Source organism: Anguilla rostrata, chromosome 19, assembly GCF_018555375.3.
Source record: "Anguilla rostrata isolate EN2019 chromosome 19, ASM1855537v3, whole genome shotgun sequence".
NCBI lineage: Eukaryota > Metazoa > Chordata > Actinopteri > Anguilliformes > Anguillidae > Anguilla > Anguilla rostrata.
The window spans coordinates 5,744,668-5,767,887 of record NC_057951.1 but is presented as its reverse complement, the minus strand read 5'-3'; the positions used below and the strand labels follow the sequence as shown (position 1 = coordinate 5,767,887).

The 23,220-nt window shown below is 47.8% G+C and overlaps 1 protein-coding gene and 2 long non-coding RNA genes across 7 annotated transcripts in view; 2 read left to right on the top strand and 1 right to left on the bottom strand.

The window, feature by feature from the left end:
• Window positions 1-23,220, top strand: part of LOC135245461 (uncharacterized) — a 277,471-nt gene that overhangs the window by 58,989 nt on the left and 195,262 nt on the right. The window lies entirely within an intron of this gene.
• On the bottom strand, window positions 610-22,509 carry LOC135245843 (uncharacterized). 2 transcript variants are annotated; one of them, XR_010327418.1, is made up of 4 exons: window positions 21,774-22,509; window positions 8,650-8,739; window positions 2,459-2,532; window positions 610-997 (listed from the first exon to the last, which is right to left on the bottom strand). It is a non-coding gene; the product is annotated as an uncharacterized LOC135245843 (long non-coding RNA). The 2 variants fall into 2 exon arrangements; XR_010327417.1 differs by having other exon boundaries at window positions 610-1,097; window positions 21,774-22,508.
• Window positions 3,752-21,452, top strand: LOC135245841 (dynamin-1-like protein). 3 transcript variants are annotated; one of them, XM_064319178.1, is made up of 19 exons: window positions 3,752-4,013; window positions 5,252-5,396; window positions 7,594-7,640; window positions 7,894-7,965; window positions 8,626-8,712; window positions 9,028-9,190; window positions 9,569-9,689; window positions 10,691-10,822; window positions 12,115-12,321; window positions 12,871-12,991; window positions 13,078-13,233; window positions 14,832-14,921; window positions 15,124-15,216; window positions 15,960-16,013; window positions 16,211-16,285; window positions 16,831-16,995; window positions 17,427-17,536; window positions 17,967-18,126; window positions 19,394-21,452. In XM_064319178.1, the coding sequence occupies exons 1-19, from the start codon at window positions 3,912-3,914 to the stop codon at window positions 19,448-19,450; spliced, it is 2,157 nt and encodes a 718-aa protein (XP_064175248.1). In that variant the 5' UTR covers window positions 3,752-3,911; the 3' UTR covers window positions 19,451-21,452. The 3 variants fall into 3 exon arrangements, with proteins under 3 accessions (XP_064175248.1, XP_064175246.1, XP_064175247.1); XM_064319176.1 differs by lacking the exon at window positions 16,211-16,285 and having other exon boundaries at window positions 3,753-4,013; XM_064319177.1 differs by lacking the exons at window positions 16,211-16,285; window positions 16,831-16,995 and having other exon boundaries at window positions 3,753-4,013.

Genomic DNA, 23,220 nt, shown 5'->3' with positions numbered 1-23,220 from the left:
GTCGTAAAATTTACGAGTGCTTATGACAGGTTATTACTCTAACTTATTAAAGCATTATGAACGCTCGAAGAAATCAATGTCGTCAGAAGTGCTGAGCTCTCAAGCTGGCTGGCGCATCAGTATTTGTAGGTAGTAGAGAGTAAATCATTCTGCCCTGTGTAGGTACTTAAGAGGGGATAGACCCTGCGGAAAGACTGGTTTACAGTGTTCACGGGGATCACATCTATTACTCTGCTGGAGTTAAATATACTTGATCAGAGTTCAATTAAAACTGAACAATTTACTGTTTAGTTAATACTTGAGGTACAACGATTGTCAGAAATGTATGGATGTCCAGTCGAAAGCAGTGCCGTACTGCGTGAAGGTGAGTCAGGCTGATGTGAAGTTTGAGTCGTTGACCTGAGAAAGCACCCTCTACCACTCTGTGACTCCGTCTGTGGCTGTCTGTTTGTATGCAGCCTGTCAGCATGCAGCCTGTCTGCTTGTTTCTTACATCGATACCTTGGCGTAAGCTAAAGACACCTAACCCCTAACTGCTCTGGCGAATGAGAGGCATCAATTGTAAAGCGCTTTGGATAAAAGCGCTATATAAATGCAGTCCATTTAAAACACTAGAGGGCGCAAATGACTGCAAAGTTGTCGAAGCTGTTGCAATCTTACATCTCCTTTGCAGTATTTTCTATCTCCTGCAGGTGGCGCCACACCGTGATATTCGGCGATGATTTCTGCTCCCCTCCATTGGTCTCTCCGGTGTTTGGAGCACGTCCGTGTTCGAGCGATGATGCTCAGCCGGTTTGTGTTTCCCCTCGTCTCTTTCGCTGTGAGTTGTGCCACTGGGACGTCTGTCGCATGCCGACGTATCTTTATCTGGCGCGGGTCGATCGGTACGGGTTCCTTACACCTCCCGCTCGTTGTCATGTTCGATTCCGTCTCCGCGCCTTGTCTGCGACGCGAGGAAACTGAAGCACTGCGTTCTCTGGGGCGCGTGTGAGAAAACCTGCCCGTAGAATGACAGGCTTTGCTGACCACGAAACGAAAGGAGAGCTAGATGTTGCTTGAGGCAAACAGATCCATTCCGATTAAAGTGTGTTTGAGACCTTGTTGAAAAAAGAAACCGCCAGTGTTGATCCAACAACAGTAACTGTCCTGGGCAGGATGCAAGCAACCCCATATAAACTACATTGCACACACGCACACACACGCACACATGCACAAGCACACACGCACACACAACTTAACAAACATTTTGCTGCCAGGTGATAGGCCTACATTTTTTAGCATATTTATTACAGGACTCAAGTTTGTGCTATCGATATTGAAGTGTCCGCATTGTGTGGCCATTGTATTAACAATGTCCTCTGGTTAATTTTTGTGCCTGGAGTTGAAATAAAATCGTTCTCCATTTAAACTGATGAGACACAATGTGATCTTAAGTGATCTCTAGATCTGACTCAGGCAGTATTTTAGAGAATGGATCTCAAACTACAGTCCGACTGGTAAAACACAGTTCCATTCAAGCCTTGGAAACAAGGTATGTGAGCACTGACAATCAAAAATTCAATCAAAATTGTGCACTTAAGCGCAGGAACTCATGGAAAACCAGAAGATGCTGTGGCCCTCCAGAATTTGAGTGTCAGATTCCAAATTTAGAGACTAAACCTTAAGCAGACGTTCACCTGACCAGGCATGGGTTGACACGTCTTAAATCGGAAATGTCTTCTAAATTGTTCACAAACTATGGCCACAGGATGCAGAGCCTATGCTTTGGAAATTATTACCTCGTGCAGTTTTACACAAATATTTCCAATTATGAATTTAAGCTGATATTTGGAAAAAAAAGACAATAGGGCCTAGGACCATCAAACTACTGCTCAAGTGTTCACAGACAGCAGCCCCGAGATGCAGAGCCTATGCTTCGGGCGTTACCACCCCGCGCAATTTTACACTAATATTTCCATCTGTGACTTTAAGCTGACATTTGGAACAAAATGCAGACGGCAAACGCTTTCAAAGTTCAATAGCTCCCAGACAATAGGGCCTAGGACCATCAAACCACTGCTCAAGTGTTCACAGACAGCGGCCCCGAGACGCAGAGCCTATGCTCCGTCTGGAAATCAAACCTATAACCTCGGAATTGCTCGTTTCAAATTCCAAAACCAGCATGCTATAACTGCGAGCAAAGAGCTCTTATTCTTATTGTGTGGCAAGCCCTGGAAGATGTGGTTGTCATACGAGGCTGAGGACAGCCGCTCTCATTCATAAAGTTATTTCCGTCCCACTGTCGCATTCAATAACAGCATTCACTTCCTCTTTACACAGCTGAAAACTCTCTATCAAGCCTCCAAATTAGTTGCCTGGTTTCCTGTTATTATAACAAATGACTCTTCTTCACCAAGAAGCCCGCATCTTTTGTGTGCACAGCATCACTCATGAATGCACACTGTAAACAACAGCTTACCTGCAATTTACGGAAGAAACTGGTCAGGCATCGTCAGACAACCCATCCTGTTCTCCTCAGTAAAACACTGCCACCTAGAGGAAACGAAAATTCACAAATTCAGTAAACGTATTTATTTATTTTTTGCTCTGCTCACTATGCAAAATAATTTGAACAACAGTAAGTTTTATTATTGCCATTTTTAGTATATTTACTACAGATTGCCGTGGTTACACATTCAACTTTATGTACAGTTGATTTGTGGTTTGTTGACATACAGTCGATTTGTTTTTTTCCCCATGGTTGTCCAACTACAGGGACAACTTTTTCTCGCGTTGCTAGCATACATTACATAGGCATTCAGAAGCCTTTCTTCTTTTGTTCATCTTCTACCTCAGCAGTTTCTATACGTCTGTGTGTGTGTGTGTGTGTGTGTGTGAGAGAGAGAGAGATAGTGTGTGTGCGCATGTGTGCATTTGCATTTCATTGTACAAATCCGTGTGTACCTGTACTGGAGCTTCTGCCATCACTGTGAATCTAAACCATGTGGGCCTACAGTTTTATTTGGTCCGCTGAGTCACACAATTTCCTAAAAAGTGGTTGGACCACAGGTGCTGATGCTAACCCTGCCTCGGCTCCTCGAAAAGCCTTTCCCGCATCAAGCTTCACCTCGTAAAGGAAACCAAGGAAAGGAAGTCATCAAACTGCAGGAGGTAAGGTACTAAAAGCGTACATTAATGTATCAAAAGAAAATAATACAGCCTACCACAATGTAATTGCAGAACAGCTAATTTAAAGGCAAAGTTGTACAGTAAGATATGAAAGTGGTAAACAAGTGAATAACTTTGCCTTGCTGCGCAATTCAACATGTATTGAGTGCTATCTACAGCAGTCATGGACTGTGCTTTGAGAGAACACACTTGATTACTGACTTTTGTATGCATTTACTTGTGTTAGTATTTGCATTTTTAATATCAGGAATGTGTTTATCACAGTTTAAAATGTTTCTATATAATTTTATAAAACAGCAAACAGCTTTCCAATGAATTCTTTCTGTTTCTGTCCAACTTCTCCCACAAATTTAACAAAGCTACAGTAGCTAGACACGCCGTTATACAGAATCAATCGGTTACTGTCATGTCCCCCATATAGCCTACTGTACTTAAAAATAAACTACAGCAGCCCCCCGCATACTGGCGTCCTGTGGCGTACAAGTATTCGTTTTCACGCTCTCATAGGAACTGTAGTCTTTTTTTCACGCCCCGAGGAAAACCAGCGAGCGATTTCGGCCTTAAAATGACTACACGACCCAGAATGCAGCGCGGCAAAATATTGCGGAGCATAGTTTTCCATCGGGCCGGGCAGGTTTGTCGGTGCCAATGTTAAGGGGCATTACATGACTTTGTGCCCGTGCTTCGCGGGGTAGTTAGCAGTTTTCTCCATTCATTTCGGCAGGTGGCAGATTTGCTGAAACATGGAGGCTCTCATCCCCGTTATAAACAAGCTTCAGGACGTCTTTAACACAGTGGGAGCCGATATCATCCAGCTTCCGCAAATTGCAGTTGTGGGAACGCAGGTATAAGGGCACCTTGCAACTATTAAGCTGTCAATCTACCCATAACGGGTTGGAAGCCATCTGCTGCGAAGTGCCGTGTATATTGGAATCAAATAGGTTACATGCTTTAAGTTGTCACAACAGGACAATGTGCGACAAAGTTAGCTAGCTCTATTTTGTGTGATGCGCTTGAGACGTTTTACTGCAGCTGTTTTGTATATTTACTGATATAATGTTTGCGGATAGCTACCAAAAAGCTATGTTGTTACGACGCTGAGAAGTAGCTACTGTAACCACAGGAATGTGACAGATGTTCAGGCTACTTAGAACAAGCAAATGACGTGAATTGTGCGGAAAACGAACAAGGAAGCTAGCACAACGGACCTAAGATAAGATCATCGAGCCCATCATTAGCTTGATACAGTAGCTAGCCTACAGTCAAACTAGATCTCTGGACAAGTTCCTTTTTCACCCCGGTTAATTTCCAGTTGTTTGACCCTATAGGGACTGTCAGTGGTGTACTGTCATATTCTGATATCGCAGAAAGATGTAGTAAAGGGTATGACAAGCCCTTTTGACATAATGGTTTCAAAACATTGTGTCAATTAAGCAGGCTAACTACTTCTGTCCATAACGAGACATAAAGGTGTGTTTGAAAATGCGTCGTTTTAGTAACGTGTGACTTGTGTGCCTCAATAACGCGGAACTAATCTATGGCACAGCCCTCTTGATATTTTTCCATGACCGTGTGTGAATTAGACTCGTGAGATTTTTTTCCTCTCTCACATATTGCAGCCAGCTACTGTTGCTACAGTGTCATTTAGTATGTGGGATGTAATCACTCGCATCCAACGGGCTATCGGTGTTGGATGCGCAAATAAGCACGTCTTTAAAGGCTATCAGTGTAAGATGCGCAAGTCAGACTGCACTGTCCTGGTGTATTGTAGGCCTACACAGGCTGTGAATCAACAGATATTTGTTCTTGCCATTGATTAACAATTAAAAGCAAGGATTGAATATATTTATATATAAATGCAGTCCATTTGATTGACACCGTTTGGTGAGTTCAGCGATAACCAAACCAACTCACCACAAAATTGAGTTTGTGAGGAGAAAGTGTAACTATTGCGTTTTCCTTTAAGTCAAACTTAAAAACAGGTGTTAGTTGAATTTAGGCCATAGTATAATTAGATGTGTAATGCTGGTCAGACGTTCTGTGTGCGGTTTTGGAAGTGACGCTTGGTGATGTCTGTCCTCAGAGCAGCGGGAAGAGCTCCGTATTGGAGAGCCTGGTGGGGCGAGACCTGTTGCCACGGGGAACGGGCATCGTCACGCGCCGGCCGCTAATCCTGCAGCTGGTGCACGTAGACCCGGAGGACCGCAGGAAGACAGGCGAAGAGAACGGTAACGCCAACCGCGAAAGCTCCGCGGGGCTGCATCAGCAGTCGCTGTGCCCCGCTCTCCCTGTGCGACTGTGACCTTTCCTACCTCTGTGTTTGCTTAAAGTACTGTCCTGTGGTGTGTGTGTGTGTGTGTGTGTGTGTCGATACAGTATGTGTATTAATTTAGACACTGTCATCAACTTGACTCGGCATAATTCTGCTGAGTTGTCAGTCCATGCTTATTTTAAAAAAATGTATTACTATTTTTTCCAGGCGATATTTCAGTTTGGCACAGCGGCTTGTCATAGCCGGTCAGGGAGTCAGAAGGCAGCAGGAAAGATTTTTAGAAGAAATAAAGCAGTAGAGCTTGTCTCCCATTACTACAAAAATGTCGTTTTCTCATGGAAATGCCTGCGTGCCTTTGAAACCAAAATTAGCAGCTAATTGTTTCACAAAGGAAACGCGCTTCTGTCAATGGTCAATTCCCTCATTTGCCCAAGCAAATGCTTGCAAAATGTAGCTCAGTATTTGCCTATTACCGCAAATGTGTGCGCGAGTCACCCCACTCCGTTGCCAGGTCATTTAACGCGATATGGAAAGTGGACCCAAAACACAAGTGTGGCCCTTGGCTGCCGCAACACAAACTAATGGATTTCTGTGCGCAGCGGTACCGGCGCTAATGCTTTCCCCTGTCGTTTCCTCTCCAACCGCAGACCTCAACTCATGGAAAAACGGGCGCTTTGACAAAGGTCTCCTTTTCCTGTCTACCTGTCTGCTTTATTTCTTTTTTCTTTCTCCCTACTTTCGGTTTGCAGTAATCGCTTCCGCACCACGGCTCATTTTATTTTGTGCAAATTACGCGCTGAGTTTAGCGGCCAATCTTCTTAAACAGATCCACGTAATCGCGTTGAGCGGAGTCCGCTTTTAACCACTTGAAGGTGCAAGATCACTAGAATGTTCTTAACTGAAACGTTCAGCTAATGTTCTAAACTGAACGTGCTGTTGTCACAATCACTACTGATAATTGAAAGCAACTGAGTTCTAGAACACTGGTTTTTGAAGAAAAAAAAAAACATTACAAAAAATAATCTATTAAACGGTTTTGGATGGACAGTGCACCAGGACTGTGTCATGGCCCACGTGCCTGAAGGATTAGGCCTACTGACTGGAGGGTGCGGGCACGGACCCCCCTTACCGGTCAAATACATTTTGCCACCTTTCCACACGGACCCGAGGACTGGCACTGCCAATCAAACGCATTCAAAAACGCTCCTCAAATTGCCGCTAAATCCCGATCGTGTCCACACCTGTCTTTTTTTTGTTTGCTGCGCAACCGATCGCTGCAAGACGCATTAAAGTGAAGTGCCGCTTTGTTTAGTGCAGACGTCACCAGCAGAACGCATGCCCCTCTGTGCCTCCCACAATGCACTGCAGTTCTTTCACATGCTCTTTTTTGGCTAGAATTCGCATCCAGCAGAATGAGCAAGGCCAAATACCCATAACCTCCCTTGGCCCCAGGAGACTGCACAGTGAGTGAGGCTGGCCAGCATAGCCAGCTGCCGTGTCACTTCACCAACCTGACCAGCCACACTGCAGGCCAACTCATGTAGTATACCAGGCGCATGGCTATCTTCCAGCACAGGGGTTTCACCATGTATACTGCAAATGCTGGTTTTCATTCCCATCATAATTGTATCTCTCTGAATTGTAAAGGGAATGGACTAGTCTTCTTTAGACACTCGGTGTCAATTGAAAGTTAATTTACAAATAATGTTACATTATGTTAGAAACAGCAATGCACACTATGTAGAATAGATATTTCACATCCACACGCCTAGGACTTTTATTCGGTCAGATCCCCATCATCTGATGGATGGGCAAATGATTTCTTTAAAAAGAGGTTTCTTTTTTAAAATGATTTTAAACTGACCTTTTATTAACCGACAGACAGAAATCAGCGGGGTCTTAATAGCTATAACTGCGATAACCTCATCACCGACCTTATGAATAATCAGGAGTTCAATGACGGAGCAAATTAGGACAAAATTATATCGGAACTTAAACGTGGTTTCTGTAACCTCAATTGATCAAGAGATTGGCTGGAACGAAAACCAGCATAGGCAGTGGGTCCGGGTCCCCAGTGAACAGCGAGAAGCACTGTTGCGAAGTGTGCGGTCCTCAGCTGTCAGTCTTAACGCCTTTTTTTGTTCAACACGCAGGAGTGGAGAGCGAAGAGTGGGGAAGATTTCTGCACACCAAAAACAAGGTAGGGTTTGCTTTCGGGTATTTTTGTAGCACGCAGTGCTGTGTTATGGCGCAAGGAATAAACACATAGTGGTACATTTAAATTTAAGCTGTCACCCTAGAAATTTGGAATGCCTTGGCCCCCCTACTGAAACCGATATCCATTGTCTTCACAAAATATGATTGATGCTGAAGTACGTTTGTGACTCCGTTAATTGAATCTGTCTGTCAACGTGCGCGTTCTACTGCGTCCGCACGAACGCGTGCATTTTCAGATATTCACCGACTTCGGCGAAATCAGGCGAGAGATCGAAAGTGAAACGGAAAGAATATCCGGCAATAACAAGGTGAGAGAGCCCGGAGAAAAACGTCACCACGTCGTGGCCTTCTGGTCTTTCCTTCAGTTTCAAATGAGGAACAGGAACTTTCCCTTTTACAACTGGGAACTCTTTTTCCTTGGGTCAGTATTGAGCATGCCTGCCGGGGGAGCATTTAAAGGATCTTTTTTGCTGGAGATCAAGCTCCTCACCAGTGATGTGCAGACACATAATTTCCCCACTTGAAAAGAATCTCTAATTTGTATGTGAATTTACAGTTTACCTTACTCTCTTTATGCACAGCCTTTATGATTTTTTTCTACCTCTAATTATCTCGGATCTCCTATATTTTGTTTGCCTCTTTTTGAAATGCAAATTCAATTACGCAAAGCGCTTTGGGTTAAGTGCTAAATAAACTAAGTAATTTACAGTAGAAACTCAGGTGCAGGTACTGATATGAACACTCCTGAAAACTCCCTGGAATCAAATCAAAATATATCAATTTTAACGTGGATCTTTTATTGTAAAGGTTACCTGCGGCTGAAAACCGTGCTCTAAGTCAGTAAACAGTAATCAAACAAGCCGCGGCAAGGGTTTCAAGTGAGCGTCGACTGGCGCGTCGCGCGTCCAGCGCCTGCGTTCAGTGAGCGCCAATCGCGTTCAGTGACTCGGCGTTTTCAATTCCCGTAGGGTATCAGCGACGAGCCCATTCACCTGAAAGTCTTCTCCCCTCATGTGGTGAACCTCACGCTGGTGGACCTCCCCGGAATCACGAAGGTGCGCCCATCCCTGGTCCTGCTCGGCCTGCAAAAACGCACCATCTCTGTCATTTAAACACAGTGTAACGATGAGTTACTTTATGCATGTTCCCGGGTTTGTCAATGAACATTGGGCTCTACAGAAGCCATTACATCAAGGAGTATATTGAAACAGTATATTTAACACGGTAGTTCACACAGTGACTTGGCTGACCACTCGATTCTGATTGGTCCAAGGGCGTGAATTAATTTTCAAAAAACCAATAACTTTGTCAGTGGTGTGACTGTGTTCTCCTGTGGTTCGGCGTGTCCCTCCCCCTCCCCCTTTCCCAAGGTTCCGGTGGGAGACCAGCCCAAAGACATCGAGGTCCAGATCAGAGAGCTCATCCTGAAACACATCAGCAACCCCAACTGCATCATCCTGGCCGTCACGGCCGCCAACACCGACATGGCCACCTCCGAGGCGCTCAAGCTGGCCCGGGAAGTGGACCCCGACGGTCAGCGCCGCCTGCCGACCCCACCCCCTGACCCCCTATCTCACCCCTGACCCCCATCTCGACCCCCGACCCCTGCTCCACCCTCACTCTTACCGTAGCCCGACAGACATTGAGAATCTAGTGAGATCGTGAGATCAGGCCATAATGTAGTACAGTGGTTAAGGGGCGTGGGTTTGTAACTCAGAGGTTTGCAGGTTCAAATCCCAAATCTCAAATCCCAACTTTGCGCCAGGTGCTTAACCTGACTTGCCTCAGTAAATATCCGGCTGTATAAATCGGTATGTAAAAAAAATGGCAAGGCGTGCGAGTCGCTATGGGATGGTAAATGTTAGAGTAGCCAATGAGAACAGACCGCTCACACCGGGTCATGTGCCGCAGGACGCCGGACCCTGGCCGTCGTCACCAAGCTGGACCTGATGGACGCCGGGACGGACGCCATGGACGTGCTGACGGGCCGGGTCGTCCCCGTCAAGCTGGGCCTCGTGGGCGTGGTCAACAGGTAGCGCTCCTCCGCTCCTCCGCTCCTCCGCTCCCAGCGGCCCAGCGGCCCGGTTCTCCGACACGCCAGCAAGCTCATTTTAGCCGCCGTGTGAAAAACAGCGCTAGCGAGGACTGTCCTCACTGTACCAGACCTGGGGCAAATACGGATTTCTTTCGGATTCAAATACTCCTCTGCCCTTTACTGATCTTGTCTTGGTGTATTGGAGCCAATGAAATACTCTCAAAAAAGTGCAAACCCCACCACCTGTTCATATTGGCAGGCTCAATTACACCAAGAAAGACCAATAGAGCACAGAAAAGCATTTGAATCCAAAGCAAATTTGTATTTGACCCAGGTCTGCGCTGCACACATTCAAAGAGAACGTGGTCCCACCCTGTGCGTGTGCTTCATTACACATGAACGTGCTTTAGCTGGACGTTAGCTAGGGTTTTTGGTGCTCTTTGTAATGTAATTCCTGGTATACTTCTACTGCAGACTTGGATAAATGTTTCCCTTTCAGTTTGGCTCGAATGCAGGACGGCATATTGATCACAGCATTGATTTTTACATCACTTTATTTCCATTGTGTTCTCGCCAAATCTTGTGCCTACACTGACAGTGGTGTTCTGCTGTCCTCATTCGTCAACACTATGAATGGTCCTTCTTAAGAGCGACGCAACTCCTTCATAGGCAGTAAATACCACCTTCATAAGCACTACATTAAACATTCTTTAATGCTACAATAAGGAACGAAAATAAGGACTGTTATGTCACCACTGACGATGCATCAAGTGACACTACAAAGTAACACACGCCGTATGACTCCCTGCACTTACTGACCGTTGAATTTAGAAATGTCTATGTCGAGTTTATGAAGAAGTTATTAAGCTCCTATGAAGGACCATTTACAGATAGCGTTACTCCTATTCATAAGTGCTGTACAGGTTCTACGTTGCTCTGGATAAGAGGGTCTGGTAAGTGAATGTAAATGTCTCTCACTGTCCTTTCTTGGCCCGCAGGAGCCAGTTGGACATAAATAATAAGAAGTGTGTGGCCGACGCAATTCGGGATGAATACGCCTTCTTGCAGAAGAAGTACCCCTCTCTCGCCAACAGAAACGGAACCAAATATCTCGCCCGGACGCTGAACAGGTAAGGTTTCCCCCGCATCTGGTGCCGTGAACGCTTAGGCTCCTGAGCCAGCGCTCTCTGCTGCTTTTGTCCTACGTCGACCTTGATCGCGCGACCTTGAAATTAATATTCCGTTTGTGCTAGCCGTGCGGCTCACCCGGTTAGCTTTGAAACGGCGCCAAGCGCTAATCCCCTTTAGTCCTGGTCTCGGGGAATCAACGTCCATCAAAGGAATAAAGCAAAAACCGGGGGAAAAAATAGCCACAAGAGAAATTTGCAAGCCAGAAGCAACCCGTGACCGCTAACACGCTAGCTCAGAGAAACGCACTAACCGCATTGAGCTCAGCAAAAATACCGTTTGCAATCAAAGCAAGGTGTGTCTTTGTGTTTCAGCTGAAATGGTTCAGGTTATCAACCACGGAAAACCTTTAACAGGAGACGTGCTTTATCTCAAAATAACTGAGAGGCCTTCTAACAAGGTTCTCAAGGTTGGGGTTCCTCGAAAATCCTTGGGAAAGGTCCTCAGATTTGGGGGAAAAATTTATCCACTTCACATCGTATGTAAACCGCATCCCGTGTAACTGATTCCGATTCAGATTTTGGGGGAACGGGGGCACTGAAAGGACTTGGAGGAGCCCTGGAGTTGGGGGCGTAGTCCGTGAGGGGAACCCTGAAACAAGTTCCCCCCAGGAAAGCTCAGAAATGGAAAGTCCAGGGGGGGTCAGAAAGTAACAGTCCTGCCGTGTGTTTCTTCCACCCATGAACTCAGCCGGCTGATTTCACTGATTAGTTCCACCTCCTGGCTGATGAATTGTGCCAATTAGCAAATCCCGGTGACTGGAACAAAATGGAGGATGTTTACTTTCTGAACCTGGAATTTCCACCTCTGGGAAAGCTCTGCATGGCCGCTAAGTGGCTCTAAAAACCAGAGGTGGGCAAACGAGGGCCGCTTCTCATGCCTACTCAGTTAGCCCTAACATTTATGTCACCTGACATTGTAGTCACATTTCTTGATTGAGCGCACGAACGGCCAAAGCCAAAGACTGCTATTTGTGTCCCTACATGAAAAGTTTCACCGTGATCTAAACTACGCGTGAACCAGCCCTGGCGTAGCCCATACTGCCAGTTGGCGCATTTAGCCGGGGGCAATTGGCGGAAAAATGAAAACCAGCGTACCCACCGGCCCTCCTGGACCGGAATCGCTCGCCCCCCCCACCCCATGCCCGCCCCGCCCCGCCCCGCCCCGCCATGCCCGCCCCTCCTTACCCCACGCTCCCCTCCTTACCCCACCCGCCCCTCCGTACCCCACGCAGGCTGCTGATGCACCACATCCGCGACTGCCTGCCGGAGCTGAAGACGCGGCTCAACGTGCTGGCGGCGCAGTACCAGTCGCTGCTCGCCGGCTACGGCCAGCCCGTGGGGGACAAGAGCGCCGCCCTGCTGCAGCTCGTCACCAAGTTCGCCGCCGAGTACTGCCACACCATCGAGGGCACCGCCAAGTACATCGAGACCGCTGAGCTGTGAGTCCCGCCCCCCCCCTGCCCTCACGCACACACGCACAAAAAAAAAATTGGAGCTAAACAAAAATGGCGGCCTTAAAAACGCGATGTCTCGGTGGAACCTTTCTCAAGGGACTGCCAAAATGGCAAATGGAGGGGACAGACACGGTTCCGATTCGATACCAGACTGCGGGGCCGGTGCAAGCACTAGAACGGCGCCTCAGCAGTGCCGATTTTGCATCGCAATACAGTTCCCATCTAGCATTTCACCGACATCTCATAGACATCGCAGACAAAGACTCTGCAGTGAGCCGTGGGATTTTGAGGCAAGGGAAATTAGGAAATGGCTGCACACAGCAGCTTTCAACATAAAAGTGTCATCATATAAATAGATTGTTTGTATTATTGTCTGCAGATGGAGGAAATATTTTTGTAGTTTTTGGGTGAATTTGTCCTTTAGGGCACACGCCTTAATGTGACGTTGGACGATATCGACTTAGCTTCCGGGATTTCAGAGCTGATGTTGTCACCAGTTAGCGGAACTCCTGTCTCGTCTTTGTGATGTCACAGGTGCGGCGGGGCCAGGATCTGCTACATATTCCACGAGACGTTCGGGCGGACGCTGGAATCGGTGGACCCGCTGGGCGGCCTCACCACCATAGACGTTCTGACGGCGATTCGGAATGCCACGGTGAGCTGGGAGGCGCTGGTGTTCTCTCATGTCCGTGGCGAGTGTTGGAGGGGCTGCTGGGTAAAGGCGTGTCCGTCCCCCCGCAGGGCCCCCGCCCGGCCCTCTTCGTGCCCGAGGTGTCCTTTGAGCTGCTGGTGAAGAGGCAGGTGAAGCGGCTGGAGGAGCCCAGTCTGCGCTGTGTGGAGCTGGTGCACGAGGAGATGCAGAGGATTATACAGCACTGCAGCAACTACAGCACTCAGGTACACTATACTATACCATACATACTGCAGCAACTACAGCACGCAGGTACACTGTACTATACCATACATACTGCAGCAACTACAACACGCAGGTGCACTATACTATACCATACATACTGCTGCAACTACAGCACTCAGGTACACTATACTATACCATACAGCACTGCAGCAACTACAGCACTCAGGTATACTATACTATACCATACATACTGCAGCAACTACAGCACTCAGGTATACTATACCATACAGCACTGCAGCAACTACAGCACTCAGGTATACTATACCATACAGCACTGCAGCAACTACAGCACTCAGGTACACTATACTATACCATACATACTGCAGCAACTACAGAACACAGGTACACTATACTATACAGCACTGCAGCAACTACAGCACGCAGGTACACTATACTGTACCATACATACTGCAGCAACTACAGAACACAGGTACACTATACTATACAGCACTGCAGCAACTACAGCACTCAGGTATACTATACTATACAGCACTGCAGCAACTACAGCACTCAGGTATACTATACTATACAGCACTGCAGCAACTACAGCACTCAGGTATACTATACTATACAGCACTGCAGCAACTACAGCACTCAGGTATACTATACTATACAGCACTGCAGCAACTACAGCACGCAGGTACACTATACTGTACCATACATACTGCAGCAACTACAGAACACAGGTACACTATACTATACAGCACTGCAGCAACTACAGCACGCAGGTACACTATACTGTACCATACATACTGCAGCAACTACAGAACACAGGTACACTATACTATACAGCACTGCAGCAACTACAGCACTCAGGTATACTATACTATACAGCACTGCAGCAACTACAGCATTCAGGTATACTATACTATACAGCACTGCAGCAACTACAACACTCAGGTATACTATACTATACCAGATTATTACTACAGCACTCAGGTATACTATACTATACAGCACTGCAGCAACTACAGCACTCAGGTATACTATACTATACCATACAGCACTGTAGCAACTACAGCACTCAGGTATACTATACCATATTATTACTACAGCACTCAGGTACACTATACTATACCATATTATTACTACAGCACTCAGGTACACTATACTATACCATATTATTACTACAGCACTCAGGTACAATATACTATACACACTGCAGCAACTACAGCATGCAGGTACACTATACTATACCATATTATAACTACAGCACAGGGGTACACTATGCTATAACATATTATAACTACAGCCCACAGGTACACTATACTATACCATACCAGAACTACAGCACAGAGGTACACTATGCTATACCATATTATAGCTACAGCCCACAGGTACACTATACTATACAGCACTCAGATACATTATACTATACCGTACTATACACCCTGCAGCAACAACAGCACACAGGTAGACTATACTATACCGTTCTATAACTACAGCACGCAGGTACACTGTGCTATACCATAATATATCTACAGCACGCAGGTACACTGTGCTATACCGTACTATACAAGCTGCAGCGTCGACAGCACACAGGATTGCCGGTTCACTGCGCCGTGTCCTGCCGCCCCAGGAGCTGCTGCGGTTTCCGAAGCTCCACGACGCCATCGCCGAGGTGGTGACCTCCCTCCTACGCAAGAGGCTGCCAGTGACCAACGAGATGGTGAGCCCATCTCCGGCCATCCTTTCTCCTCCCCCCCATCCCTCCATCCATCCTGTCCTCCCCTCCCTCAGAGAGGGGTTTGGTGCCGCTTGGCTGTCCCTTCTATACGGGGGGAGGGGGGGCAGGGATTCCCACGTCTGGTTTCCGGAAGCTTCTCTTTCCTGCGGGTCAGCGCGTCAGACTGACACCGCGTCTGTTTCAGGTGCACAACCTGGTGGCCATAGAGCTGGCCTACATCAACACCAAGCACCCGGACTTCGCCGACGCCTGCGGCCTCATGAACAGCAACATAGAGGTGAGGACGCCCGGGGCGCGGTCGCGAGGACACCGGCCTCCTAACTCTAGAGGCTGCGGGTTCCATTTCCAGGCGAGGCACTGCTGTCGTAACCCTTGAGCAAGGTTGGCTGAACTGTAAGCCCCTATATTGACAGCCAAATAAAATGCAACGACGTAAACGTCTTCGCAATCCAAGATTTATTTGACGTTCACTGTAAGTTGCTCTGGAGAAGAGAATCGGCTAAATGAGTGTAATACCATTTAATAAGAATTCAGTGAGAAAATAACCAACCTGTTTCTTAGAGGAGGTGGGTCCGCCAAAATACCTAGTGACGAAGGGCTCGGAGTGTGTATGCAGTTTTTTGTTTCCAACAATTACCCTGGCTAAATGAGCCAGTTAGCTGCGTACGCCAACACTGGTGCAGTCGTAGATTAGATCACAGTAAAGCGTTGCATTGTACAGAGACACAAGAACAGTCTTAAGCCCTCTTTCATGCGACAAATTTAGCTAAAATGTCAGATGGTGCAAATCTTAGGGGTAATTCGGTAATTAAGGCCAGAAAACCAGAAACGGATACGGGCCTCCTTAAATGTCCGTTGCTGAACTGAAATAATCCAAAGGGCTGTCCAGAATTAATTATTCATTTTTTTTTTTTAAGTCCCGAGCTCGACTGTCCCGTCCTTTCGAGCGCCCGTTACGTGCGACAGGCATACCTTCGCCCTCTTTTCGTTTTAAAAAAAAAAATCCCTTCTTTCCCGCAGGAGCAGAGGCGCAACCGGATGAGGGAGCTGCCCGCGGCCGTCCCGCGCGACAAGGTACCGCCGCGCTAGGCCCTCCGCGCCCTTAAGCCCCCTTTTTCCGCGGCGTCGTTAGACCCTTACGGCGAACCCTTGACTCCTCCCTCTTCGATACGTCAGGCCATCAGATGCCCCGCCCCCTCCAGTCTCTGACATCACCTCTTGCTGTCCTCTGCATTGTTTTCCTCCCTCCCTCCCTCTCTCCGTCTCTCTAGTCTCTAAAGGGTCCCGGTGGGCCGTCGGCGCCCCCTAGCGAAGCCCCAGCTCCCGCGGAGGCGGAGGGCGCCAAGGTGCGACTCGCGTGCCGTTGGCATGGAGACAGTCCCTTCATTTCCCCAACCACTTTTTTTTTTTGCCTTTTACCCTTGACCCACTTCCAGGCGAACACTCTTCGGAATTGTTTGGTTACGTTCCAAAGAAGACGAAAGTGTCGAAAGGCGTCGCCGCACGCGCCCGTACGCCATTTTGGCTCGGCATTCGGAAATCACGAAGAGGCAATCGTCCGGAGGGATTTACAAAGCGAAACAAGCGAAGCGCGTTCATTTAGGATGAAAGGTTCAGTTGTAGTAGAGAAACGGGTCACGTCCCATGCTTAGAGTCAGCAACCAGCGTCATGAAGAGTTATGCACCACCGAACTATCTGTATATTCATCTCTCCTGAGTAAAAATATTCAACTGTTCAAACTGTTAAAAATATGACACATTCAGCAAAAATTCAGGAAAAAATAGTTTTTTTCCCCCACAAAATCTGTACCCAGCAAATAACTTCAGGCAACAGAAATGCTTTTGGGGGGGGTGAGCGCCAAGCCCTCATTGGCCGCACGTCTCTCCGCAGGGCGGGGCCGGAGGGGGGCCGCAGGGGGACCCGGAGGCCGGCGCGGGGACCTGGAGGGGCATGCTGAGGAAGGGGGAGGAGGGGCTTCCCGAGGAGCGGGGCAAAGCCACGCCCCCTCGCCCCTCCAGCCCGTGGGGGGGGCACGCCATCAACCTGCTGGACGTGGTGGGTGTGTCCCGCCGGCGGCCCGGGGGGGGGGGACTTCCTGTCGCTCAGCTGCGGCTGCGACGCTACGCGGCCGTTAGCACGTTAAGTGGGATGGTTGACATTTGCTTTGGCTTAAAGTGTCTACTTAATAACTCCATTGTAAACTGTAATTTGTGGTCTGTGTGTGTAGTAGGCTAAAATTAGCTAGCTAGCATGCAGCTAAGCCACCCTGTAGCCTTCTCGTGTCAAACTGCTGAAGCTAAGCAGCCATACCACCCTGTACCCTTTTCACAGCACAGTGATGGGGATACTGTACTGTAGGCAGTGCCATCCTTCGGATTAAATGCAAAAACTGTGGTTCAGGCACGCTGCGGTTGTTAAAGATTCAGGCCATTTCAAAGACTCTCCGTGTCTGGCCGTGATTGGCTAATCTCCATCCTCCTCTACAGCCCATTCCATTCACCCGGAAGCTCTCCTCTCGCGAGCAGCGTGACTGTGAGGTCATCGAGAGGCTCATTAAGTCCTACTTCCTCATCGTCCGAAAAAACATCCAGGACAGGTAATGACTCAATGTGGTGTGTCAGTGCTGCAGTCTAGTTTATTAAGCGTGTCAGTGCTGCAGTCTAGTTTATTAAGCGTGTCAGTGCTGCAGTCTAGTTTATTAAGTGTGTCAGTGCTGCAGTCTGGTTCCGGCAGTGTGTCAGTGCTTCAATCTGGTTCTTGCAGTGTCAGTGCCTCAGTCTGGTTCCTGCAGTGTGTCGTGCTTCAGTCTGGTTCTTGCAGTGTCATGGCTCAGTCGGTTCCTGCAGTGTGTCAGTGCTTCAGTCTGGTTCCTGCAGTGTCAGTGCCTCAGTCTGGTTCCTGCAGTGTGTCAGTGCTTCAGTCTGGTTCCTGCAGTGTCAGTGCCTCAGTCTGGTTCCTGCAGTGTGTCAGTGCTTCAGTCTGGTTCCTGCAGTGTCAGTGCCTCAGTGCTGTCCCTCTCTCTGCAGCGTGCCCAAGGCGGTGATGCACTTCCTGGTGAACCACGTGAAGGACAGCCTGCAGAGTGAGCTGGTGGGGCAGCTGTACAAAGCAGGCCTGCTGGACGACCTGCTGACCGAGTCGGAGGACATGGCCCAGAGACGCAACGAGGCGGCGGACATGCTGAAGGTAAACACACACGCAGATGTACACACTCAAATACATACACACGCACACACACACTCACACACAAAACACTCAAATACATACACACACACACACACACACACACACACACACACGCACACACACGCACACTCACACACACACTCAAATACATACACACGCACACACACACACACACTCAAATACATACACACGCACATACACACTCACTCACACTCACACACACTCACACCTGCTTACACACACACACACACGCGCACACATACACCTGCTTACACACACACGCACAAACACACACACAAAACACTCAAATACAGACACACACACACACACACACACACTCAAATACATACACATGCACACACACACACACACACACACTCACACTCAAATACATACACATGCACACACACACAAAACACTCAAATACAGACACACGCACACTCACACACACACACACTCACACTCAAATACATACACATGCACACACACACACAAAACACTCAAATACAGACACACGCACACTCACACGCACACGCACACACACACTCACACACACAAAACACTCAAATACAGACACACGCACACGCACACTCACACACTCACACACACACACACACACACACCTGCTTACACACACACGCACAAAACACTCAAATACATACACACTCACACACACAAACACACACATGCACACACACACACCACTATACTCGCCCAAGCTCAGTCAAATACAAATGAAGTATCGGAAAATATTTCAAGGCTTTGACCCTGATCTAATTTACGGTTAATTGAATATCAATTTCCCAACAAATCAGTTATTTATTGTTGTTATTATCTTATATTGTGCACATCACTTTGACTTCTGGGCAAATAAAAAAGGAGAGAGGAAACTGAAGCACTCGGTTTATGCTTCTAACGGCTTTATGTTGGGGCCTGCACTGGAGACAGACTGCAGGTGACTACACACAGATTTGAGTGCGCACACACGCACACAACACACTCACATACACACACGCATGCACGCAAGCGCACACACACACAGAACACTCATACACACATAACATGCACGTACACGTACTCACACCCACGCATTCTGGCTCACACACATACACACACACACACTCACAGTGGACTCAGAGCACGAAGGTAACCACATACACTCACTCGCAGCTCATTCTGTACACGTGAGTGTGAGACGGGGGGGCACTGTGTCAGTTACAGTGTCACTGACCATCTCCGTGTGTCTCCCCCCCCCACCCCCCCACAGGCCCTGCAGAAAGCCAGCCAGGTGATCGCCGAGATCAGAGAGACGCACCTGTGGTGAACCGCCCTGGCCCCGCCCCCCTCCCCTCCTTCTCTCAAGGCCCTGCACATCCTATCAAGGCTCCGCCTCCTCCTGCCCAAGCCCCGCCCCCCCACCTTCCAAAGGCCCCGGAACCCCGTCCGAGAAGGCGGAGCGCCTCCGGCACCACCTGAAATTGCACTGTCGTGAATCGCGGCGCACCGAACGTCGTTTCATTTCCTGTACATAGGCTAAGAAACGAAGACTGTCGCACGTCGCACTTAGACCACGCCTCACGCCTCGCTCGCCAACGTGTTCCGTAAACGCGATAGCGAATTTTAAAAAACCTGCACGACTCGTCCGCTCGCTCGGGGTCCGGGTGGCGCGAAAGCGCGCCGGCGATTCTGTTCGGAGTCCCCCAGTTCCCTCTCGCTGGAGGATCAGGGGAATAAAAGGAAACTGCGGGTTTTGCATAACCGTAAAACGTTTACGCTTTTTATTTCACGCGTCACCCCATTTCACAACAGCCAAGTACTATACACAGACACTCCAGCGCCATGGAGCGGGAACGAAACAGCGAACGGATATGAGGATAAAGTGCGGACTGTCGAGTTTAATTCGCAGGTATTTACATCCACGTCAGGCAGTAAGTGTAGGAATTACAGCACCTTTTATATACGTGGACCCTCCATTTTGGATCCGGGTTAAAATCGGCCTAGTGCCCCCATTTTGCCCTCGAGAGGAAGATCGAGTGTCCCTGCTCCAAAGTGTCATTTGGCAAATGATGCCTTTTATGAGAGGTACTGACGGGTGGAAACAGTTGGGGTAATATTTTTCGAGAGCACAGACAGTGCCGGTCACTGATACTAATGCGGAGTCAACGTGCGTGGCCATGGTCCAAAACCTGCATGGTTTTAACATGGACGCACAGCTCCAACCGAGCACCTTGAGTTTTAGTTTTTTTTTTGACAGCTCCATAAATTACTGCAGCTAACTCCTAGTAGGCTACTTGAGCACAGTAGAATCTTTAGGGTACACTCGCGGTCTGCGGCCGCAGCTTGTGCTAAAACTCGTAGCTTGTGTCAGATCGAGACGTGACTGAGCTAAATTAAATAATCAAGGGCAGAGGTTGGAGCAAAATCCTGAAATGGATCGGCCCTTGCTGTGCACCCATTTTAACAGTTTTAAGGGACATTTCACGGAACGCATTTTCAGCCGCTGATGCAGAGATGGGCTGTAACTATAACTCAGCACACACAGGCGGCCCAGGACAGATTTCGGAAACCTCTGACTTAGAGCTGAACGTTTACACCGGTGGCCGGAAGCTCCTGACAAGGAGGGCGGAGTCCGTTTCGGGATTCCATGCCAACATCTGCCCTTAGTTACATAATTTGCCAAATCGGTCATATCATCTTTCATGGATGCTAAGCTAATTGACTGGGTTCAACGGCCTTAATTGAACAAGACATTTGCTGTGTGCGAGAACAACTGAACTTGGGAGGGTGTGTTCCCTCTTCATTTTACCAGGGAAATAATTATGTTGAATTTCAGTCTTTATCCTCTAGGTGTCACTGTAGGAGCTGAAATTGCAGTAATCGCGGGTCCGCTGCACATTTTACTATGCGAGGAAGCACGCGAACATCCATTAGCATGACGTGGGCGGCTCCGTATTTTTGACCCTCGGCATTTTATGTTTCCGCTGCGGGTTGTCATTACTCTGAGGACGTTTAACTGGCAGCCAGTTTAATCACCGATATGTTTTATTAGCCTACTTTGTATCAGCAAGGGCAACAAAACAGGTCGGACAAAGTGAAAAAAAAAATGCTTGTCCCTTTTCCATAGCAACAGAAGCCCCCAAGCCACCACAAGGTGGTGCGTGACCATTTCTTTTTATGATACAGCAAATTTATAGCTTGCCATTGTTGGTATGTGGTTTGTATGATAGTATTGTAAACATAATGACCGGGGAAAATCCAATGTATGTGCTGGTGCTTTATTGACAAATGTAGGTAGAGACAGTAAAAATGGCACAAAGTGGATGATGCACACTGATTGGGGGCTTGAGTTCATGAGATGGAAAGTGCATACACAACTAATCCAGTAGCATCATATTATTATAATGATTACAAAAGTTGTGGGTCAATTGCAATGTGCTTATTCAGAGTTTAAACCACCTCGACACAGAACTGCATTACAACTGGAACAGGTCATTCTTACTTCACAGATCTGGCTAGCTGTACCCAGTTGCAATGCAGTTGCGCAAATGACTCTTCTATGTCCGGCTGTCTGTTGTTTGTCACTGGAACCTGGGCTACTATGCAACATGCCGTGACTGAGGAAACAATGCAGAAAGAACGAGACTTACTTGGAACGGGGCAGACAGAAGGCTTTTGGATCGCAGTCTCGAGTTTTCGGAGTGAAGACCAGGAAAAGGGCTGATGCGCAGGAATATCGACAGCGCTAAGTCAGCGTTTCCCACGAGCGAAACATCTGCCACACTGCATGCAACAGGTTCTCTGCGCCAAGCATGTTCCCCTTCTGCTCCGCCGTAATGAAGATATTCATTCCAGGTGCGCTATTTGGCAGCTGACCGCTGTGCTGCAGAGGCTCTCTCTGTCCAGCAGAGGGAGCCAAATCCTTGGTATTCCGTGTTTCTCCCGCAGTCTACCGTGCTCTCCTTACCAAGAGCAGGCTACAATCCAACTCATTAACACAGAAGCGAATTCTGACCGTAACGAAGTAAAAATATTAACGCTGTCCTCGTTTCACTGCCCTGGCTTAAACTGCTTATAAGATTCACTTGTTCTGAAATCACTAAATGGTCAAACAACAAAACACATCACTGATTGTCTATCAGAACACACGCCCAGTAGAGCACTTAGATTATCCAGTGGGGATGGGGAATACTGTGAACTAAGGAACACGTTGCAAAGAGACACCAGAGATGCGAACACTGGACATGTTGAATTTTGAAACTCACTTGTTTTTAACCTTGGCTTTTCAACAGTTTCGCCTTTTCCCCATTTCTCTCTCTCTCGTGCTCCTGAGGTGGCGCACGCTGAAGACGCTGGTGTTACAGTCTGGTCCCTGCTATCTTTACATGAAGCTTTTGGTTCAACAGCTCACCACAGTGCCCTGTGATGCACGGCTAGAATAAAAGGTTTCATGAACACAGTGTTTCTGGTTCCAGCCAGACCCCCCCGTACACAACATTTTCAGCTTGAAATTTCATACTTGGATGAAAGACCATGTTTGTTGGAAAAAAAACTTGATTTTTTAATATTCATTCATTTATTTTTTTTAAATCGAGCTCATTTCAACACCACAAAAGTTTGAAATAGTTCCAGTGACCAGGTGTCCATACACTTTCACGAATTGGCACACCACCGATTTCAACTGTCAGTCTGTAGTGTAATCAGTTTTTAAAAAAGTGCAATCTCTGTCAAAAGGAATCATTTTCTCGACAGGAAGTCCGATCAGTGCTTTGATAGGTTGTTCAACACTTGGCGGGGGATGTAGGTGACTGTGAGCGTGTTGTCGGGTTTGGAATGTTGCCTTTGCGAGGTTTGTGCTGTGGTAATACACTGCAGCAAGTTACAGTGTGTCATGGGTATGTAAAATTCCACACGCGGTCGACCTCTCAGTGACCGCACCTGCGCTGTTGTGCAAACGGAGGTTCAGTTTACGCTGTGAAATGTTCACGTGCTCCCGAGCATGCTCTAAAAGCGTCTAATTAAGAACGATTAGCAGCTCGTTCAATTTCAGGGGTTACTAAGGTTACCAGAACAAAAACCATATATACCCCTCATATA

Excerpts from the sequence above, each read along its gene's own strand:
- LOC135245841 (XM_064319178.1), top strand. The coding sequence starts at position 3,912 with ATGGAGGCTCTCATCCCCGTTATAAACAAGCTTCAGGACGTCTTTAAC. Across the intron at positions 7,641-7,893 it reads TTCTGCACACCAAAAACAAG|ATATTCACCGACTTCGGCGA; the intron begins GTAGGGTTTGCT and ends GTGCATTTTCAG. Across the intron at positions 14,922-15,123 it reads TGCCAGTGACCAACGAGATG|GTGCACAACCTGGTGGCCAT; the intron begins GTGAGCCCATCT and ends CGTCTGTTTCAG.